The sequence below is a fragment of the Sphaeramia orbicularis genome, chromosome 6 (assembly GCF_902148855.1).
Source record: "Sphaeramia orbicularis chromosome 6, fSphaOr1.1, whole genome shotgun sequence".
Taxonomy (NCBI): domain Eukaryota; kingdom Metazoa; phylum Chordata; class Actinopteri; order Kurtiformes; family Apogonidae; genus Sphaeramia; species Sphaeramia orbicularis.
The window spans coordinates 18,672,707-18,692,700 of NC_043962.1; the positions used below are offsets into that span (position 1 = coordinate 18,672,707).

General features: G+C 43.3%; 1 protein-coding gene across 1 annotated transcript; it reads right to left on the reverse strand.

Moving 5' to 3' along the window:
- Positions 1-1,783: 1,783 nt before the first annotated feature.
- tshz3a (teashirt zinc finger homeobox 3a) lies at positions 1,784-18,449 on the reverse strand. Its single transcript, XM_030137080.1, has 2 exons — positions 18,070-18,449; positions 1,784-6,058 (listed from the first exon to the last, which is right to left on the reverse strand). Exons 1-2 carry the CDS (start codon positions 18,107-18,109, stop codon positions 2,745-2,747), a joined length of 3,354 nt encoding a protein of 1,117 aa, XP_029992940.1. The 5' UTR covers positions 18,110-18,449; the 3' UTR covers positions 1,784-2,744.
- Positions 18,450-19,994: the final 1,545 nt, after the last annotated feature.

Consider the following 19,994-nt stretch of genomic DNA (forward strand, 5'->3'; position numbering starts at 1 on the left):
AGCCCTCAAGGATAGTCAAGACAAAAGAACAATGGATAACACATCTAATCTCCTCTTTATTACCACAGAAAAATACAACTGAGAGGAGTTTTGTGTTTTTCATGCTGAATAATTGGCTACAGCACATCCACAGCTTCTACATTGCTCTCCTCTAGCAGCCACTATAATGCTCATCCAAGCAGAAGTCCAATCATTTAGCCCTCTCCCTCCAGCCCCTCATTAACCCCCAAAGTGTCAACTATCTCATTAACGCCCACAACCATCCTCACCCCTAGTCGATCACTAGACCCATAGCATTCATCAACACATACAGTTCAGCATTGAAGAAAAAGATTATGTGTGAGGGAGATTTTTTTTTTTCCTTTTCTGCAAGGACTCAGTAAGCTTGGAAAACTCACAAGATATTCAATAAGGCAGCTCAGCCTTTTTCATTTGCATTATCAATGGCTACCGGTCTGAATCCCATCTTTCAATTATCATCCTTTGTTAAGGGCTTTATTCTGCTTGTCAGATGTGAGTCATCACTGGGTTCTCCCACAACGTTAGGCCAATGTATCCTAAACGTTGGAGGGCCGGGAGCAAGTCTGAGGCGGTAATGAGTTTGTGTGAGAAGACGGGGTCAGGACACAGTGTGTGTGTGTTAATTAATCTGTTCCCGGGTGGGAGGAACTGAAGCGAGATGATGAGATTTAAGAGAGTAAATGGGTGTGCTGCACTCGAGCTGTCCTCTGTTGAGTGAGCGAGCATGGGTTAGAGGCTGGGCAAATGGCCGTCACCATAGCAACCAGATAACTTCCCGGGCCCAAGTCACTCAGTCAGTCAGTCATGACAAGTAAAGCCTGGGAACATCAAACAGAAGGAACATGGTGTCCTCAGGCATCTTCAAATAAGACAAAGTTAGGTGGTGAAATATTAGAGGAGTAAATGTGTGTCTGTGTATGTGTGTGCCTTCATAATTCTGCAAAACATAAAAAAAAAACTTTCTCATTACATGGCACTGAGCCTGAATTGTGACTACTCTGATAGCATCAACACCTGCCAGTAATATTGTTAGATCCAAAAGTCTGCTTTGAGGGAATAGCACCTGTCTGTGCATTCTGCACCACTGTCAGCCTGTCTCTGCGTGCATATATAGGATCCCCTTTATTTTTTCCAAGGGACAGTCTTAGAGTCCAGGTGTGTGCCAGATCTGCTGTCTGTGCCCAGGGCTCCTGATGGCATCCAAGCCCCCGTGGTAATCAGCCCACTCTGCCTGCTGTTGCAGCCCGCCTGCCTCCTCCTCCTCCAGTGGCTCGTTTCAGAAACATCTGGTGGTTTACATGCAGCACACACCACCTGCCAGACGCCTTGCAGGCAGTGGCACCACTCGCACCTCTTGAGTCCGCCCCATAACAACGAAACAACAGAGAAATGATAAGGAATATCTAGACAAATTGTGGATATGGAGACAATTGCAGGGGAGAAAGCTGAGGACTTTTAAGTTCCCATCAGATTTTCTGAAAATTCAGGCTTGTGAACAATTTGTCAGTTGATTGGTGAATGCTTTGTCATTATATAGAGAGGCAAAAAAGTGAGAGGGATGTATTTTTTTCTATGATGCCTGATCTCTCAGTAAATCTGATGAAAAAATATATAACATTTAAAAAAAAAGAAACAGAAAAGATGCCAGATAACACTACAATATGCCAGTTATCTAGATAGATTTGATATAGATTTACACCCTGATCTGGATATTTCTTCTGATTGGCAATTATAAAACAACAAATAAACCAAAAGACAATTATTTATGCAGCAGTTAATTCAATTTAATCATAGAAGCACAAGGCATTAACATATTTGTATTTTTTTTTTTATCAAATAACATTTATAAAACTATTGTGCAAAACAATGTCCTTTTTAATCTTCTTCAAAGGCTCTGCACCAGTGGATAGTCGTAGTCCTCTTAAATTAGGAAATATAACAAGTATGCATAATTTAAACAGCAAGTTGTAAGCTTATACACTATATGTACATTTTTACATAGACCTGCATTTGGAGTGCCCCTTACACGATGATAAAGAACAAGGCAGCTTTTACAATCAGCAAAAAAAAAAACAAAAAAAAAAAAAAAGAAAAACAAAAAAAAAAAATCAATAGGCTGTACAGAGAAAACTATCAAAACAAGCACAGACCTTTTTTCTGTTTGGCAAATTCTTTTAAGTAGCTGTCCAAGGAGTTTGGCTATTTTGTGGTGTTAAAAATGACCAGTTTGAAGGGGCATTTTAAAATCTAGACAGGACAGAACTGTACAAATTTAACAGTGAAACTTACTGAACATGCAGTCTAATAGCAAATTAAAACTAAAGTCACAGAAATACAAAATAAATATAATAAAGTTAATACATTTCAAGTTATTAGCTGGCCTTCTAGTCAAGAGATTCACCATGATCACGAGATAGTCTGTCCTCAGTTGCGTCTCGTTCATTACCCAAGGTGTACATATAGTAAGGGAGACAACAAAGCTGACACAAGCTGAATATCTTTGACCCACGATATATATTTGACATGTGAAAACGTCTTTTGAAATACAAGGAAATCAGAAATGTTTATAGACTGAATAGATGTAAACACCTTGTGCTGACATGTTTAACAGCAGTTTGTGGCATCTTTGTGCATTACCACACTTTGATATATTCTCAGTTTCTAGGTTTTGTTTTTAACAGTCATTCTACATGTTTCCCACTGTGTCTACTGCTGAGAGTACTTTAGTGTTTCTCTAGCTCACACACATACAGCAGATGGTCCTCTGGAGACTTCCCATGGCTCTTGCTGAGGTGAAGCTTGATGGCGTGCTTAGTGGCAAATTTACGGACACAGAGCTGGCAACGGTACACTGCCCCATTACTACTGCAGTCATCTTGTGATTGTGGAGAAAGGAAGGACTCCAGGGGCATTAGTTTTTCAGTGAAAGTGTGAGAGTCCCTGACAGTCTGTTTCGGGGACAGCTTGGCCAGGTCCCTGATTCTGAACCCTAGATGGGCCTCCAGGTGGCATACATATGCTGCTGGGGTTCGGATCTGTGAGGCACAGTCACTGCAGAAGAATATAGGCTGACCAGAGTCCAGGTTCTTGAGGAACTTGGTTCGGCCGGTTCTTCTTAGCTGGTACTTCACATTTGCCAGCCAGTGGCTGATTGTGGTCATGGACAGGCCTGTGAAACGAGACACGTGCATTCTTTCCTGTGGGCTGAGGTCATTGATGATGTACTTTCCCTCTGATGTCTGTCGCAGGCTGGATGCAAACTGGGCCTGCAGGAGGAGGAGGTGCTGGGGATTCCAGTTGGAGTGACGACCCTTGCGTTTGTGGCCGTGCAGGGATGCGTCGTCATCATCTGGGGTAGATCCTACAACCTCAGCTCTGTCTGTGACGCGAGAACGTGAGGGAGGCTTTGGGACATGGTGAGACTGTGTAAGGTTCCTCAGCATGTCTGAGATATCGGACAGTGCATTTTCATGTAGAGGGCTGCTGGATGTGTACGGGGAGACCACTGTTAGCTTTGCAGGAGTAACAAGAGAGGAGGGGGAGATGGAGGAGGCTGTAGAGGAGGGAGTTAGGGGGGCTGGGCATACAGAGCTGCCTCTATCACTTTTCCCTTTTGTGAGGTCTATAGGCTGGTCATCACTTGGCTGGCAAAAACTATTGTCAGCTACACTTTCTGGCTTTTTGGTCTGGGAGGGAGGAGCGGCCACTGCAGCCCTCTCAGCCATGCTCTGACTGAGCCTGGAGAGCAGGCTCAGGGGATCTTGGTTTGGCAAAGAGGGCTTGGCTGCTTTCCCCAAATGAATGTTCATTACTGACTGAAGAGCACTTAGAGGGTTGACAAAGGGCTGCTCTGGAGGAGTATGGCCAGTGATAATGGTGGTACTGCATTTCAGTGTAGAGGCAAGTGGGGATTTGACTTCTGTCTCTCTCTTGGGTTCTGTTGCTGGGGATGCTCTGTCGCTATGGCTTCCCCTGTCACTATTGGCAGGGGTGACTGCCCTCCATTCCCTAGGTGAGTCTGCCTCTCCTCCCTTATGTGATTCTCCTGCTTCACTGCTACAGGGAGAAAGATGATTCTCCATCTTAGGAGACAGCTGCTTCACTCTTTGCTCTACTTTTGCTACCTTCTCAGTCACTTTTTTCACTAAATCCTCCATCGCTTGAAAGTTGTTGTTGGAGAAAGGGGAGGACTGTGTGAGTGGGGGAGAAATGAGAGGCTGGTTCTTAGCAATGGAGGATAATGCTCCATCTCCTCCATTGAACAAGAACTTCATTGGGGAATTCTTTTCCAAGCTACCTGGTTGGAGCTTGAGGGCACTGGGGAATTGGTAGGCTGCATGAATACTAGGGTAGCCACCCCAGCTTGGATTTCCACTCTGGGCCTTGTTGATGGCTGAAGTCACAGTGTTTTCCAGTGATTTGAGAATATCAAACCCGCCTTTAGGGCTCTCCTGCAGGTCTTCTTCAGTAAGGTAGTTATACTTTGAAATGTCATATTTTTCTTCTTTCTCAGAATCCTCCTCCTTTCCAGCTGAAACTGAAACTTGTCTGTCGTTTCCAACAGCTTCTTCCTTAGTGCACTCCTCCTCAACCTCCTCCTTTTTAATCTCTTTAAGTGGAGGAGAAGTGGCAGGAGGAGTTGTGGTAGTTTGATGAGGGGGAGGAGAGAAGGTGGAGGGTGCGAGTGGGACAGACTGGACCCTCTGTTCAGCAGGACTGGTGACCCTCACAGGGTTGGGGGAGGTGGCCTCAGGAAGTGTTTTAATTCTCTTTCCCACAGAACTAGTCACCCTCAGGAAGTGTCCTGTCACCATCATGTGGGTTCTCAGTTCTTGCAGTGTATTATGAGAACTTCCGCACTCCATGCACTTAAGAATTTGTAATTTGTTGGATTCAAACTGCCAAGCATAGCTAGCACCATTCTGATGGCCATAGCGATTATTAGAGTTGGTATAGAGGGTGGAAGATTTCTGTGAGGACTCACTCATGTCTGCCTGTGGCTGCTTAGCTTTGGGGGTTCCTTCTCTAGAACGTGGTGAGGCAGTGAGGTCCAAACCCACAAGTCCCCTTTTCTTTGAAGACATGATTTTGGCTGCCACAGGGGCCATGGGCTCCTTCAGAGGCACTTTCTGGTAGTGTTTGGTCTTAATCATGTGGACACTGAGGTCCTGAAGGGACTCAAAAGAGTGACCACAATACATGCACTTCAGAACTTTCTGAGCATCCTCTTTCCCCTCCATTTCCAATAGAGACCGTTTACGTGGTTTGGACCAGCGCTTTGCACCACTGCCTGCCCTGTCTTGGTTATCATCACGGTAGTGGCCTGTCTCATTCATGTGAACTGTAAGCTCCACCAGGGTGTCATAAGCAGCACTACAGCCCTTACAGCGGAACTTACTGGCCCCAGTGAAGATTGAACCAAACAGCTTTGGGTTTTGCCTGTGGAGTTGGACTGTACTAAAGAGGCTAGGCTCAGACTGAGGAGGGTGACGACTCTGGGGAGGATGTTGTTGTAATGTCTTTGCCACTGCAGACTGGTGCCAGTCATAGCTACTGCTGCTGCAGCTACTACTGCTACTAGTGCTGTTGCTCCGAGTTGGCTTTTCCGTAGAAGCCGATGACTGCGCCTGGGGCTGTGTGGAAGTAAAGTTCAGTGGTGACCAGAAGGAGTTGCTCAAGAAGCTAGAGTAGATAGCCTTCATTTGTTCCAGAGTGTCCATACCGATAGGTGGTGTCTTAGTGCCTCCATTCAGAGGTACTGCGACTGGGTTACCCTCAGTTTTTCTGGGGGGGCTCTCGAAGTCTGAGAGACGGTCACTGGTCTCACTCAAATGTGACTCACTGTCCATCTCCTGTCCTGAGAGCTCTGCAGCTCCAGTTGACTCCTGGTCACATGCTTGGTCCTTGACAGGCCCTACACTTTGCTCATCAAAATCATCTTTCATGGGAAGGTCATCCTGAGGGGCTGAGGGCAGGTCATTTGCTTCTGCCTCCTCACCCTCCACAGCGTGCTCTGTCAGTTCCTCAGGAGAATAGGCTGCAAGGAAAATGGAGACAAAAAGAAAAAGAAAGAGATGAGTTAAATTGCAGGGAGTGAACACGCTATGTTAGAATAACTGGAGAAAAAGTTTTCCTGCTATGTGTGCCCGAGGACTCCCAGGGATAAATGAGCCATCTGTGTGGGAGCCTTTAAAGCTGAGCTGAGAAATTACAGTCATCCCATTTCACCTCATCAACCGTTGAGGTGTTATTTTCCTCTAGGCGAGCCTGTATTTATATACTACCCCAGCCACACGGAACTTATGCCTCCCCTCTTTTCACTCCTTCTATTGGAGGAAAACAAAAAAGAAATATCTTGGCAAAAACATAATGCGCCATTTTATTTATCTCAGGGCGCAACAGCTTGAAATGAAAACTAAATCTGAAATTAATGAAGCCCAATCTCACTGTGGCATTCTCCTCTGGGGTAATAAATGAGTTGGATCAACCTCCATCTGTCAGTTAATATGTCTGACGCCTCTTCATCTGCCTCTTCTCTGATTACACACACATATGTACAGACACACGCACATGCTCACACAGACAAACAGGATATCTTTAGTACTTTCAAGAAAGAGATGTCAGAATTTTGATGATGAAATTTTGACACGCTGGATAGACATCCCGCAGTGTCATCTGGACTGAAGTGAGTTCATTACCGGTATAATATGAGGAAGATAGTCAATACTCTGCTTCTAGCTGCATTCTTTGAAGCTAATCTCAATAGTCTAAACAGGTGTTAAATGTCATGCAAATATAATACAGAGACATCTCCCACATCAGGAAAAATAAAGGAAGAAGGAAAAAAAGAGGAAAAAGAAGTGGAAAATAACAGAAAGGCAGAGGTGAGACAAGGGGTAAAGAGGATATAGTGAGAGAGAAGATCATCAACATGATTGCGATACATAAGCAACCTGTCACTGTAGTGTTAGTGCCCACTGCTAACATGGAAAGAGATGATAGGTGCATGTGTGCATGATTGTACACATGAGAATGATATGTGCTCAACCCCCACCCCGCGACACACACAATCCTGTGTCTCCTGTGGCTGTGAGCCTGCCCACCCAACGCCAACTCACCCACCACTCATCTTCTACACCGTCTCAGTCATTTCCTGTCCACCTCACCCACTGAACCGCTCAACTTAAGGAAAAACAAATAATCTCTGAAAATAGTGGCTGGCCTGTGGACAGGTCTGAGGCCATTTGGACAATATTGTAAACTAAGACAAATGCCACAGAAAGTAGCTTTAGGTAAAGGCCTTAATGGTTCAGGCCCTCACACAGACAAGCTAGTGCATGTGGACACAAACACACAAACACGCACGCTCTGTGACTAAATCCTTCATTCCCCCAAACTGCCCCATGCACACACGTCCAGTCTAAACAAAAATGTCATAGCTGAAATAACTCTCATTTCCAGTGCTAACAGCCAATCTGTAGCCAGCCATGCGGCTGGCGCTGGTCTGATTTGGGCCCTGGGGGCACAGTCAGCAGGCAGCCCCACTGAGAGGCCAGCCTAATGGAGACCTGGCAGGTGCGGCCCACTCTCCATCCTCCCGGAGATTTGGTTTGTCACTGGGTATCCATTACCTGCCATTCTCCGCTGATAGGCCCCGACAGCCCTGATCAAAAGATGTCGTCGGGCCCCAGTTCGCTTGGCAGTCAGTGGCATGTCGTTTGTAAAAAGGGCCAAGCAGGGTGTAAATAAAATGACATGATCACTTCCCTGGCCCCTCATGTTCTGGACACAATTATGATAATGTGAAAGTGGAGGGGAGGGAGGGGTCTGGAGGACGGAGAAAGGGCTGAGGAGGTAAATCGCTCATGCTCGGGTAAACACGCAAGAGGGAGATCTCACTGTGCTCAAGCGACTGCCCACACCCTCTTTCCTTTCACTTTACTTTCTCTTCCTCATCTCCTCTGGAAGGTATTTGTGTCAGATTCTCATTTCAAAGAGGAAATCCAGCCAGAACGAGGTAGTTAATGTGTTTGTATCCTGACTAGCTGGTCACAGATGTCAGCTTGCATCAGGCAAGCCTGGCACAATGCTTGACCAACTTGTCAGGTCACCTTTCTCTTCCCCAACAAGAAAATTTTCGACATATTTCTTCACATTGTCTACCTATTTCATCAAACTATTGCCATACCCAATTTCATGTCAAGATATCAGATTCATAAGCCTGTCTCTGTGCTTTAACTTGGCTGTAAATGTTTTACATTTCATATGAATAAAGTGGCCGCCTCATAGGTTATGGTTCATATGTTATTAAGCCAAGGGAGGGGGAGAGAATTCCAACAGGACTTGCTATAAAAACCTACAGAGTCTAGCCATGCTCCCAGGCAATTTAAAATGCAAAACAAAAACCATTATGTCTGAGCACTATCTGTTAATTTAATCCCCAATGACTGATAATCCATCACACAGGGCGACAACCACATCCAATTATTCTCCCTGGCTTGACTGACAACAGAGGTGATTTATCAAGCTAATAAAAGGTGATGGGAGTATAGAGGCTCCCTTAGAATAAAAAAGATGAGGATTATGAATACAACAATACTCCTGAATGCAGTCTTAACTAATGTCGAAGCATATGGTGTAGGGCCAGTGTATGACTTTTTCCTAATGTTTGTATGAGAAAAAATGTGTGTGTTCTTGTAGTGATAAAGTGGATTGATGCTGTGTGGGGGGGATAGGGGGGTTACACAAGAATCATTAGGATCCATGAACGATACTAAAAGAGTAGGGTGTACTTTTCACACAATCAACATCTCAGTCACAGCTCACGCAGAAATAGCAATCACACATTCACCCAATCATACAAACTGACAAAAAAAAAAGTCTCAAATACAGATAACTCATATTTCACCTTAAGGTACACAAGCCCCGAAACACCCCCACATAATTATAAATAAAGATAGTCAGTCAGTTATGAAAACTACCCCTCCCCCCCAAACACACAAACACAGTTGTACATGCACGTAGATGCAAGCGATGAGGAAAGACAGTGACATCTTGGCATGCAGGAGGCATTCCTGTGGAGTATCATTTTCATAAACATAAGGGCCGCAGACGAGGAGGGAGAGATCATCTGATAGAAATACTGCAGTGCTGCTCTGACGATCAGGAACAACAGACAAGGCAGGGACAGGGGGTGATTAAGCAGGAAGGTGCTGTGGCTGCCTGTAAAGCAGAGCCTTTCAGTGTCTCTCTGTCTCCTTCCCTCTGTCCCATGGGTTATTTCTCCTTTAGAGCTGCTGAAAGCACTGTCGGTTTTTAATGCTGTGTTTAAATGGGTCTGGTATGCACGAGTGATTTTATGACGACCTCGAAAAAAAATCATTGATGTGTTTCTGATATGTTGTCTGCAGGAACAGGAAAACAACTCAATCAACATTTTTTTTTTTAAACCTTTTATCAAATGTGAATTTATGAACTTGGTGTACTCTTTTCTTAAACCGTACCCCTGATGACCCGAGTGCATGTTCCTGGTCTGGCATCCACAGCTGGGGAAACAGTCTAGGAGCCAGATCACACCTAGCGGTAGCGGGGTAAACAGGATGTGTCATTAAAAACGGTACCTGAGTCTGACCCTCATACTCTGACGACGGCTCGGCCTGAAAAAAGAAAAACTTACAACCTTGCCGCGAGCGTTGAGATCGAAAAAAAGGTGAGTCCTTTGTAAGGGTCATCATGAGTATCATATTTCATCTGTCCTATTTTATGCTAAAAAGAAGGTGCAGCGTAGACAGCATATGTCTGTATATTTCAGAGGAAAAAAACACAATATAATTTTGCCTCATATTTTGAAAGGAGAACGTGCTTATACTATTATGCACAATAATCTCTAAATATGGTAATTAGGCTCCTCATCAACCAATGTACTGCAAAATGTTAATTTTATGCATATATTCCATTAAACAAAGACAGAGAAATAGCTGACATAATAAGCTATTTTATAAGAAAATATAATAAAAAATCAATTCAATAGAAAGAATTATGTTTATAGGACTTTCATAGTTTCATGTTTCTTTCCTCAATTTTTACACAAAGACACAGCTAGGATAAAAGAAGGGATGTTTATCAAAAAGCTTAATATGCTGTAACGATTCCCAAAAAACATTGCTTCTAAAAAAAAAAAAAAAAAAAAAAAGAACAGAATGCAAGCATTGCTGTCTGTTATTGGATTACTGAATTCACTAAATATACATGTGTGGGATTTCTTCTATATGTATCATTGAAATAATTGAGCCTTCATAAAAGATGTCACGTAAACAAAGCTTGTCATTTTTTATTATTATCCAGCTGATGAGAAGGAGTAAGACATTTCGGTCAAAATATCTGTAGTCAGTTAGAGATTGGCTTTGAGGAACTACATGAGGAGGGAGTTAAACTGTGTCACAACATGACAAGTGTTCCTTGACATGTGTACAGTATTTTTACTGGACCTTGACGCCCTTAAACCAACATGGCCTCTCAGCGGGGGGCTCTTCTGACAGGAAGCAACTCCAGAACACTACAGGACAGGAAGTCACCTCAGTCTCAATCAAAAAAAAAAAAAAAAAAAAAAAGAAAGAAAACACAAACTTCCACTCAACCTCTCAAGTTTCCCAGCAGCGAAAAACTCTTTAAATAGATTAGAATAATTTAGTCCAAAACAGCCCCATTCTGTCAAAATAGCAGCAGATCACTAACATACCTAAAATGCCTTTCTGTTGTACACATTTGTCAAAGTAACACACTTAATCAAACTTTGTTCTCCCACCCTCTTTTCCCTTTGATCCTTTCAGGCTGCCTCACAGTCCCACGAGAAAATATGTAACAGGTGATCAGTGGCCATCTGAAAAATTAACAAGTCCTGACATAAGTCGTTTTTGTTCAGATATGACCAGAGAAGGCGACCTAGCGCAGTTCACATTCAGGCTTTTTTTTTTTTTTTTTTTAATGCATAACTCTGCTTTCACATTATGCTCGTAGCTGGTATCATGTTACAAGCTATCATGGATGTCTTTGTCAGTTTTTATTTGTGTGTGTTCTCTACCCCCTGATGGCATTGTGAATACATTGTGTCCGCCGATTGTAGTGCAGGATGTGTGATATGGGAGATGGGAAAAACAGAGAGATCATTCTGGCCTCAGGCAAAGCTTTGGGCTGAACCTTGTCAATGCACGTAGCAAGAGGAGAGGGGTGTGGAGGGGTGTTGGGGTGTTAAGATAGGGAGACCAAGAGAAAGTAAAGCTAACATAGTGACAGAAAAAAAAAGGGAAAAAAAAAGACAGGCTAGAATCAATTTAACCCTCAGCTCATTTTTGTGTTATGACTGGTCCTCAAGCCGCCAGCTGTACATACAGACCTTCGAGACTTAAAAAAATTCATCTTGTTTATCTGATATAAGACCAAAACCACAAACATGTAAAGACGTCTTGTTGTTACTAACTCTAGCGTGGAACAGAACAAGGTGACCAAACTCATAAAGTTCTAGTTTCAGGGGTTTGACACTTTATGCAGCCACAATAAGTGATAAATAAAAATGGAAATGTAAAAAATGAACACAAACAGCCTCCACAGGTGCAGATACATGGGCAGTATTAAGGATCTAGACACCACGGGAAGGCGATGTTCTCGTCTGACACGCACCCCGAGCCTGTCTCGTCTGATGATATGCAGTCAGTCAAACTTCCTTACACTATCCCATCTCTGCCTGCTTCCTTCCATCAGTCTTTCTCAAGCAGCTTTCAAGAAAAGCTCCATGAAGCAGAGCTGCTGTTTATTTCTTCATTCTTGCAGCTGTTCAGGCCTAATATACAGTAACAATGTAGTTAAAAGGTCACCAGTCTGCGTGAATAGAGCCTGACACAAAAGAATGAAGTGAACTAATACTGTCACCACACTAAAGATATTTTAACTATGAAGCTTTTTGGATGTTTCCACTTTCCACTCCAAAAAACAATAGACATTAAAACTAGTTCTGACATGTTTTTTTTGTTCCTGTTTGTAGTGATCAGTGTTATTAATATTAAACTCTAAAGTTTCTTTTTGAGACCTTGTGTTGTGTTTCCTGTACAAAAAAAAAAAAAAATATCTGAACTGCTTTTGTTTGTTCTGTGACTTTTGTAAAACTGTCATCATGCTTTGTCATTCATTGCACACTGCCTGACTTTTTGTTGTGTTGTGTATCTGTACTACTAATAATAATGTGACCAATAAGAATAATGCAACATAAGGTATACACACGTTAAATAATATAATTTACACAGGTTTTGTCAACAGATTTGTGTATAAACCTGTATTTAGGTGATAGGTGACTAGAAGTTTGGAGGTTTAATTAAATCTGACTATAGGTTTGTAGTTCAAGTTGGAGTTAATGTTAGAGCAACAGGGTGAATTTAGGACTGAAACCAGTGCTAAGTTTAAAGTTTGCTGCTGGGACTCGGCTTAAAGTTGAATTAGAGGCTAAGGGTGGGGGGGGATGGGGGGGGGGGGGGGGGGGGATTAAAGTTAGGGATGGGAGTGGGTCGACCAAAACCCCTCTCACAACACACAGCTGCTGCCATGATCGCCTAGCAACGAGGAGGTGATGGACGCAGCCTGAAGATGGATGGCCACCATAAATCACAGCAGTGTGTAGGAGGAGGAGGAGGTAGGAGACAGAGAAAGAACAAGAAGTGCACGAAAAAACAAAACAACTGTTTTTTCGCAGCAGCAGAGCTGGCCTTGCCTTGACCTCTCACTGTACTCTTTTATTCATGATTGTTGGGGAATGACGTGGGGCCAGGGACTCTGCTGGGCAAAGCAAGATGGAAACTTCTAGGTAATCATTACAGTCAGTTATAGTGAATCATTTTATAATACACTAATACTAATAATTGTAACACTCCATTTTGGTTTCTGTATCTTGTATCCTTCAGTTTTTCTCATCTTTTTCCTAACTTTTTGAAGACGATAATAATGATAGAGTACACCTTTCATAAAAAACAACCCTCTAGGCAAGGCAATCTGGGTAGTGTAGTTGCGGGATAAACATCCCTGGGCTATCTGATTATGGCCTACTGCTGCGGCACTGGTGTCTAGTAACACTCAGAGAGAGCGCTCAGCCATCCATCACACAGTGAGTGTCTGTCTAAGGCTTTCCACCCTGCTTCTTCTCGTCCTGGCTCTCCAGTTACAGCCATACACGGCCGGCCTAAATAATATTCTTCATGATAAATGGCACTATAAGCCTGGTATCCATCATTAATCTGATTTTTAAAGAAGCATCCATCTTGGAGAGAGCCTGTTAGGGCCACGAGAGAGCAGAGCAGCTCGGGTTCATTTAAAGGCCAGGCTGCTGCATGAGTGATACCTGTCAGGCCTGCTCATCAGGGAGTAACGCACACACCCACACACACATACATAAAGCATTAAACACTGACGCCATATGGCCACACGTGCGTGCACATGCACACACATCTCTGAAGTGCCTCCATGTATTTTCAGAAAGCATATATTTAAAGTACACAACATCATACTTATTAAACTCACAAAACATATTTCTCTCCTTCATACAGACATCTAGAGACGTGTCATGGAAGAACATTCTGTCACTCATCAACACACAACTCAGTGTAACTCAATCCTCCCTGTCATCTCGAAAAAATCTCCCCTCCCAAATGCGTCTCCTAAAGGGTTTCAGGAAAACTCACTCTTCCCTGGAAAAACTCTTACACACACACACAGACAAACATGCACAAATGACAGTCTCTTTTCCTAGCTCTCCATTTCTCTGTCTCTCTCCACTGATTCTGTACCTCATTCCCCATTCCTCTCCTTGTCTTTGTTTCTTTCAGTCCACTCTCTGTCTTGTTTTCTGCTCTTTCACTCTCTACTTCTCTTCCTCTGTGCCCCCTATCCACCTCCCTTCTCTGTGTGTCTGGTAAAGCCTGTTTGATAAATGACACACGTCACCGTGTCAGAAGCGAAGGGTGGGTCAGTGATAAATGAGTCTGTTGAAAAGGAAATCGGCTCTCTGGCATGGCCGGGCTATTCTCCTCCTGGATTGGGTTTCAGGACCCCTGAAGACCGGAGCAGCTCAGTTTCCCCGAAAAGAGCACACATCCCACCAGGCTCTGACGCTCACTACCTCTGGGAGGGGTGTGAGAGAGAGCGAGAGGGTGGGTAGTGGGGCTGGGGAGGGGGGGGATCCATCCTGTCCCAATTGTCGCCACAGTGCAGCTGCATCTATCACAACAGCGGTGGGACTATTTTTACAAAGCCTCCAACTCACTGCCCAGACAGCAGTCCCGGCTGAAAACCTCGGCTGAAAGCACACTGAAAGCTAAAAGAGAAGAGTGTATGGCTAACGGTTTTCTATTTGTGACACTACTACTGCACTTACACTCCTCTTTCTCTCACATAGCCCAACCCTATGGCTTGACATCTGCCAAGTGTGTGTTAAAAAGGAGAGAAGGCCCATTTCACCGCCCCCGCTCTTCTTCTCCTCCTCATCCCACACCTCCTCCTCTTCCTCCCCCTCTGCCCTCTTTCTACTTAGTTGCTGGCAGGGTGGCACTGTTATCATTACACAGGCAGGATTTATGGAGTCAGGGCCTATAGCAAAAACAAAAAGGCATCTGTCAATACCTGTGGGAAACACTCTGTCAACCTTCCTCCTCCTCCTTCCACTGGTGCTCACAGCCTCATTAGGTATGCACTTATCAGACACATAGATCACAGACGTGACTCAACCTCACCGGCATCCAGCCACAGGACTTTCATTAGCAACGGGCCCTGCAATGCCAAAACATTTGCCAAGCTCACACCTGCAAACAACGCCAGCGGAGGCGTATTGTTGTTAAAGCCTGCTAACGCTGTTGGTCCGTATGTCTGTTGAACAATTAAGTCTCAACCGGCGCTCCCCTGCTGCTTCTGTAAGGGCAGGCTTTTCACACATAAACAACAGGAAGGCAGACAGATATAAAAACAGCTTACTTCATTTTGCTTGGTGCTTTTACAACCCAGTATGCATGTGTCTACAATGTGTGCTATAAATGCTAGTATCTTACAGTGTTAACACAGCATGTTTTTGATCTGGACCTGTTTTGTAGTTAGGCATATGAGCTGCGTAGGTGAAGAAGAAACTAGAAGATGTTGAGGGCTTAAAGTCTTCAGTGAATTACGGCCTGACCCCTGCAGGTGGTCTACAGTTACAATTCCTTTCACCGCTATCACTAGCTACGCTGCACATGCACACACTCACACACAAACACATTTGAACCTATCAAATCAGAAAGTGTATGCCCACTGATTTGAGCATGCACATACACACAGTAAGACATGAGTGATGGCTGCCAGTCTGGCAGCTATAATCCTGACCCTGCAGAAAGAAGAGACTGCTGTGGAGTCTGGCCCAATCCACACCAGATCCCCCAACTCTCTTCTTTTGACTCAGACTCTCTCTCATGCACACACCATGCATAAATGACCACAGTGCAGGTTATTGCAGAAACGTGTGTGTGTGTTCTCTATGGTGGCCTGACAGGGCACTGACACATGCAACACTGTGGATACTGTAAATACACTGACACCATTCTGCAGACATACAGTACAGGTTACACATTCCAGTGAAATAGCCATGTCTGTGCCCACATGTTGTAAAGCCAATGCTGACTTCCTGTTAAGACGGTGGGGAATTCAAACTTTCTGTAGCCATTTCAACAGCTTCAGGCCCTGGGCTTGCATGGGTGCTAATCGCCAGTCATGAAGGACGGAGGTCTGTATTTCTAAAGCTGGGCGAGTCTCTTTCTCATGTTTACTTGGCTGTTTATGTGGCCAGCTGCCCTCGGTTGTTAAGAGCACTCAGACCTGACCCAGGTACGCAGGCCCATTTGTCACCTGCAGCGGAAAATTGAGTTACAGCACAACCAAAGGCGAGCGGCTCTGTGTAATATCAAGTTGATTACATCAAAGTGGTGGCAAACCTCATTGGGTTGGGCACCCCGAGCTTGTCATCTCCAATCACAGGGCCTGTCAGGACTCCATCAGCCTCACGGCTAATTGGACTAACGCTAATGAAGCAGGCAAAACAAGTTTTCTACTGTGGAGAGAAAACCCCTCTCAGACAGAGGAAGCAAAGAAAGAGAGGGAGAGGCTGAGAGAGTTTATGTTAGAGAGACAATGAGAGAGAGCAACGTGGGGTGGGTGTGGAGGGGGGAGGTAGATTTTTCATGCAAGTCTCAAGGTTGCAGTGGGCAGACTCTCCCCCTAAGTCCCTAATCAAGGCCCATCATCTGTCATCCTTTTCTTTGCTCTCTCTATCACCATGCTCTGTGCTGCAATCAATTCATCATCACCCTTTGTGTGCCACTGAACAGTTGACAACTTTATAACTTGCAGCTGCACGGGCTGACTGACAGGGGTGGAAGGGGAGCATGAAAAAATGAAGAAATGAATAGATGAATGAATGAACAAAGAAGCGTGGTTTCAGGGAGAAAAAGTTGTTTTCTAAAAACACAAAACGATCTATATTACAGCCTTTTATTCCCTTTCGTCAACAGAGAAACAGCAATGTAGTAGGAAGGAGAGAGAGAGAGAGAGTAGAGAGGAGAGGAGATGAAAAAAAAACATCCTTCTCACTGATCTGAAATCAGAAAGCTTTCAGTCATTCTTTATGTGCTCCCTGCGGCCACTCTGAGCCAGTGAGCATGTACATTAGGCTGGGGCATTTTGATGAAATAAAAGCCCAGGCCAGCTTATGGCTAAACAGAATGGGAGCACTCACTCAGCCTGTCTCTGATTGACCATTAAAGCCATTGATGAATGGGCCTGTCAGGGGAGAGACAATTAAATCAAACATGAAACAAAGCCGTTGTGACGGCCCAGTCTGACAGAGCAAACCCATTCCTCCCCTCCATTACATAGCACACGGCTCCTTTTACAACCCCTAACCCACTCCTCCCGCCTCCTCTACCCACTGTGAGTGTGTATGTGTGTGTTCAAAGTGAACAAGTGAGCATGTGCACATGGGAGTGTGATGTTCTCTGCTGGAAGTGTGTGTGTCTGTTTGTGTGTGTGATGTCTCACTGTGAAACCACTTTGTCCCCCTTCTTTCACTTTTTTCGTGAGTCACTTGACCATCAGAGTGAGACTGTGTGTGTGTGTGTGTGTGTGAGTGAGTGAGAGAGAGAGAGAGAGAGCGAGAGAGAGAGAGAGAAGAACACACACACTCACACAGAGTAAAAAGTACACAGGGCCTTTCAAAGTGGTTTAAACGTGACGTCAGGGGCCTGCAGCACATGGTGGGAAGTGATTTTCTGATGCAAATCGGGAAGGATCGGATCAAAGCCGCATGACAGCCAATCAATCAACCGTCAAATCAGACATGGCAACTGTCGATTATGGCTCCTTCCAGCCCACGAAACCCCATTGTCTGAGCTCAAATTGTTTATCTTATACCAAGAAAAGAAAAAAGAGGAGAGGTGAAGCTTTTTTTTCCGCTTGTGGAAATAAGTTATGCGCTCGGATCAAATGCGCACAAAGCCCTTATGTCCCCCCCCACCTCTCTCTCTCTCTCTCTCTCTCTCTCTCTCTATGGCACGCCTCGGGCACTCACTATCAACTAGAAACACCTTTTTTATCCAGAGGTGTTCTTCTTATGGTGCCACTTGGAATCGTTCAACTAGCAGGAATCCAAGTTGGGAACAATAGGAAGCGAAAGTTTACGGCAACCAACTCATCCGATGGGACTGGAGTGGCTGCGCAGGGTGACGGTGTGTGTGTGTATGTGTGTGTGGGGGGGAAACGCACAAGACTGTTGTGTAAATAAACTGTACATCCGAAATAAAAAGGTGTCAGTTTCTATATGAGATCTCACGAGAGTAAGTAAGAGCGACAAAGCGCATCGTTTAGAGAGAAAAAAAAAACACCACTAAGTGGAAACGGAAATGCAGTGAGCTTTACAATTCAAAGGTAACATCCGCAGCTTTACTAGACTAAACCCTTTTTTTTTGCCTTATTATAGTTGGACAGACGTACCTGGTGCGCGTTTGGGCGCTTCTTGTTTCCTCCTCGGCATTTTTGTTGATGGGGATTTCCGTGAAACTCTTCTTTTTTTTTCTTTCTTTTTAAATTTAATATACCCTCACGGTATCCGGGAAGATCCACCTCTATTCAAAAGATTCACGCCTTCGTGTAGTAGACTGCACAACATCGGAGAGTCCGATGGATTAGAAAACTAAAAATCATCGTTACGGAGTAGAGCACACTGCGGGGAAAGTCAGCGGAAAAATAAAGACACGAGGTGGGGGGTTATAAAAATAAAAAATAAAAAAAAAATCGATGGTGTGATCGCGGTTCGAATGTCAGTGCCGATAGCCTGCGTCCACCTCGGCTTGCCTGGTCTGGCAACAGGCAAAGTTGAGGGATAAGAGAGATGATCGCGTCACTCACAGCAGGAGAATGGGCGAACCCACCGCTCCGTTAACTCTTTACTTCTCAGAGAGGGGCGGACACACACACACACACATATATACACACACACACAGCACTGTCCTCCTACCTCTGCTTTTCATATGAATCACAGCTCATGAGCCAGTTGATATTACACGTAGTAGTTTGATCATTTACATCCTGAACCACAAACCAACTACCAAAAATATCAACAAATTGTGCCAGTGGTTGATTAATTGATTGATTGATTGATTTTGAACATGAATGTCAAACAGAAGAAAATAAATAAACAAAACACTTAACCCTTTCATGCATGAATTATAAGAATCTTAATGTAGATTTTTTTTCCTGAGTGTTTTTAATTCCTCTTTAGGCATGAAAAAAAAAAACCCAAAAAACAATGTGATTGAAATTTTTTTATGGACCTATTTTTCATGGGGGTGTAAAAATGTCCACTCAGCTGGACACCATGCATTTAATTTTTGAAGCAAAGAAACATGTATTTACTGATATACTGTGTGAAACTATGAAATTTTTTTTTTTTTAGTGCTGCTAATTTGATGTTTTGTCACATTCTAACATACTCTAATATTAGTTATTACTCACTTTATGGAGATGAGATGCAAAAAAAAAACAAACAAAAAAAAACAACCTTTTTGTTTAACCCTTTCATGCACACTGGTCACTACAGTGGACAGCTATGCTACAGCTGTTCTCTTGTATATTCATGGATTTTGTTGTTCTTTTCGTTGTTGTTGTTGTTGTTGTTGTTTTTTTACACATATCTTTATTAAAGTTTAAAGACACTACATATCTTTTCTGGCATGAATAGGTAACATTATGTAGATCTCTCCTGAGCATAAAGCCCCAGAATCACAAGCCCTCCCCATAGTTTTCACACAATTTATCAGTAAATACATATTTCTATGTGTCAAAAATTAAACATGTGGTGTCCAGCTGAGTGGACATTTTTGCAACTTCATAAAAAATAGGTTCATAAGAATTTTATAATAATAATAATAATAATAATAATAATTATTATTATTATTATTATTATTATTATTATTATTATTATATGTATTTTTAAAATTTTTTAAAATTATTATTATTTTTTAAATTATTATTATTTATTTTTCGGAAGAAATTTTTTAATCGCATTGTTTTTTTTTCATGCCTAAAGAGGAATAAAAACACTCAGGAAAAAAATTTGATTAAGGTTCTCATAATTCGTGCATGAAAGGGTTAAGAAAAACTGTTAATGACAGTCTAATATCAACAACAAGCGATTGATTTACACTCAAACATGTTAGTGCAGATCAGGTTTATCAAGAACAGCAAAGTTACAGTAATGGTATGAATGTCAGTGTATGGGATGTTGCATAAGTGTCCACTGTGTTGGCTGATATGGAGCTAAAACAACAAAATCCATGAATATACAAGAGAACAGCTGGAGAATAACTGTCCACTGTAGTGACCACTGTGCATGAACATAAGACATATAATACATATTC

Coding starts and splice junctions, on each gene's coding strand:
- tshz3a (XM_030137080.1), bottom strand. CDS start 18,109: ATGCCGAGGAGGAAACAAGAAGCGCCCAAACGCGCACCAG. Junction 6,059..18,069: donor AGCGCCCAAACGCGCACCAG/GTACGTCTGTCC, acceptor TTTTCCTTGCAG/CCTATTCTCCTGAGGAACTG.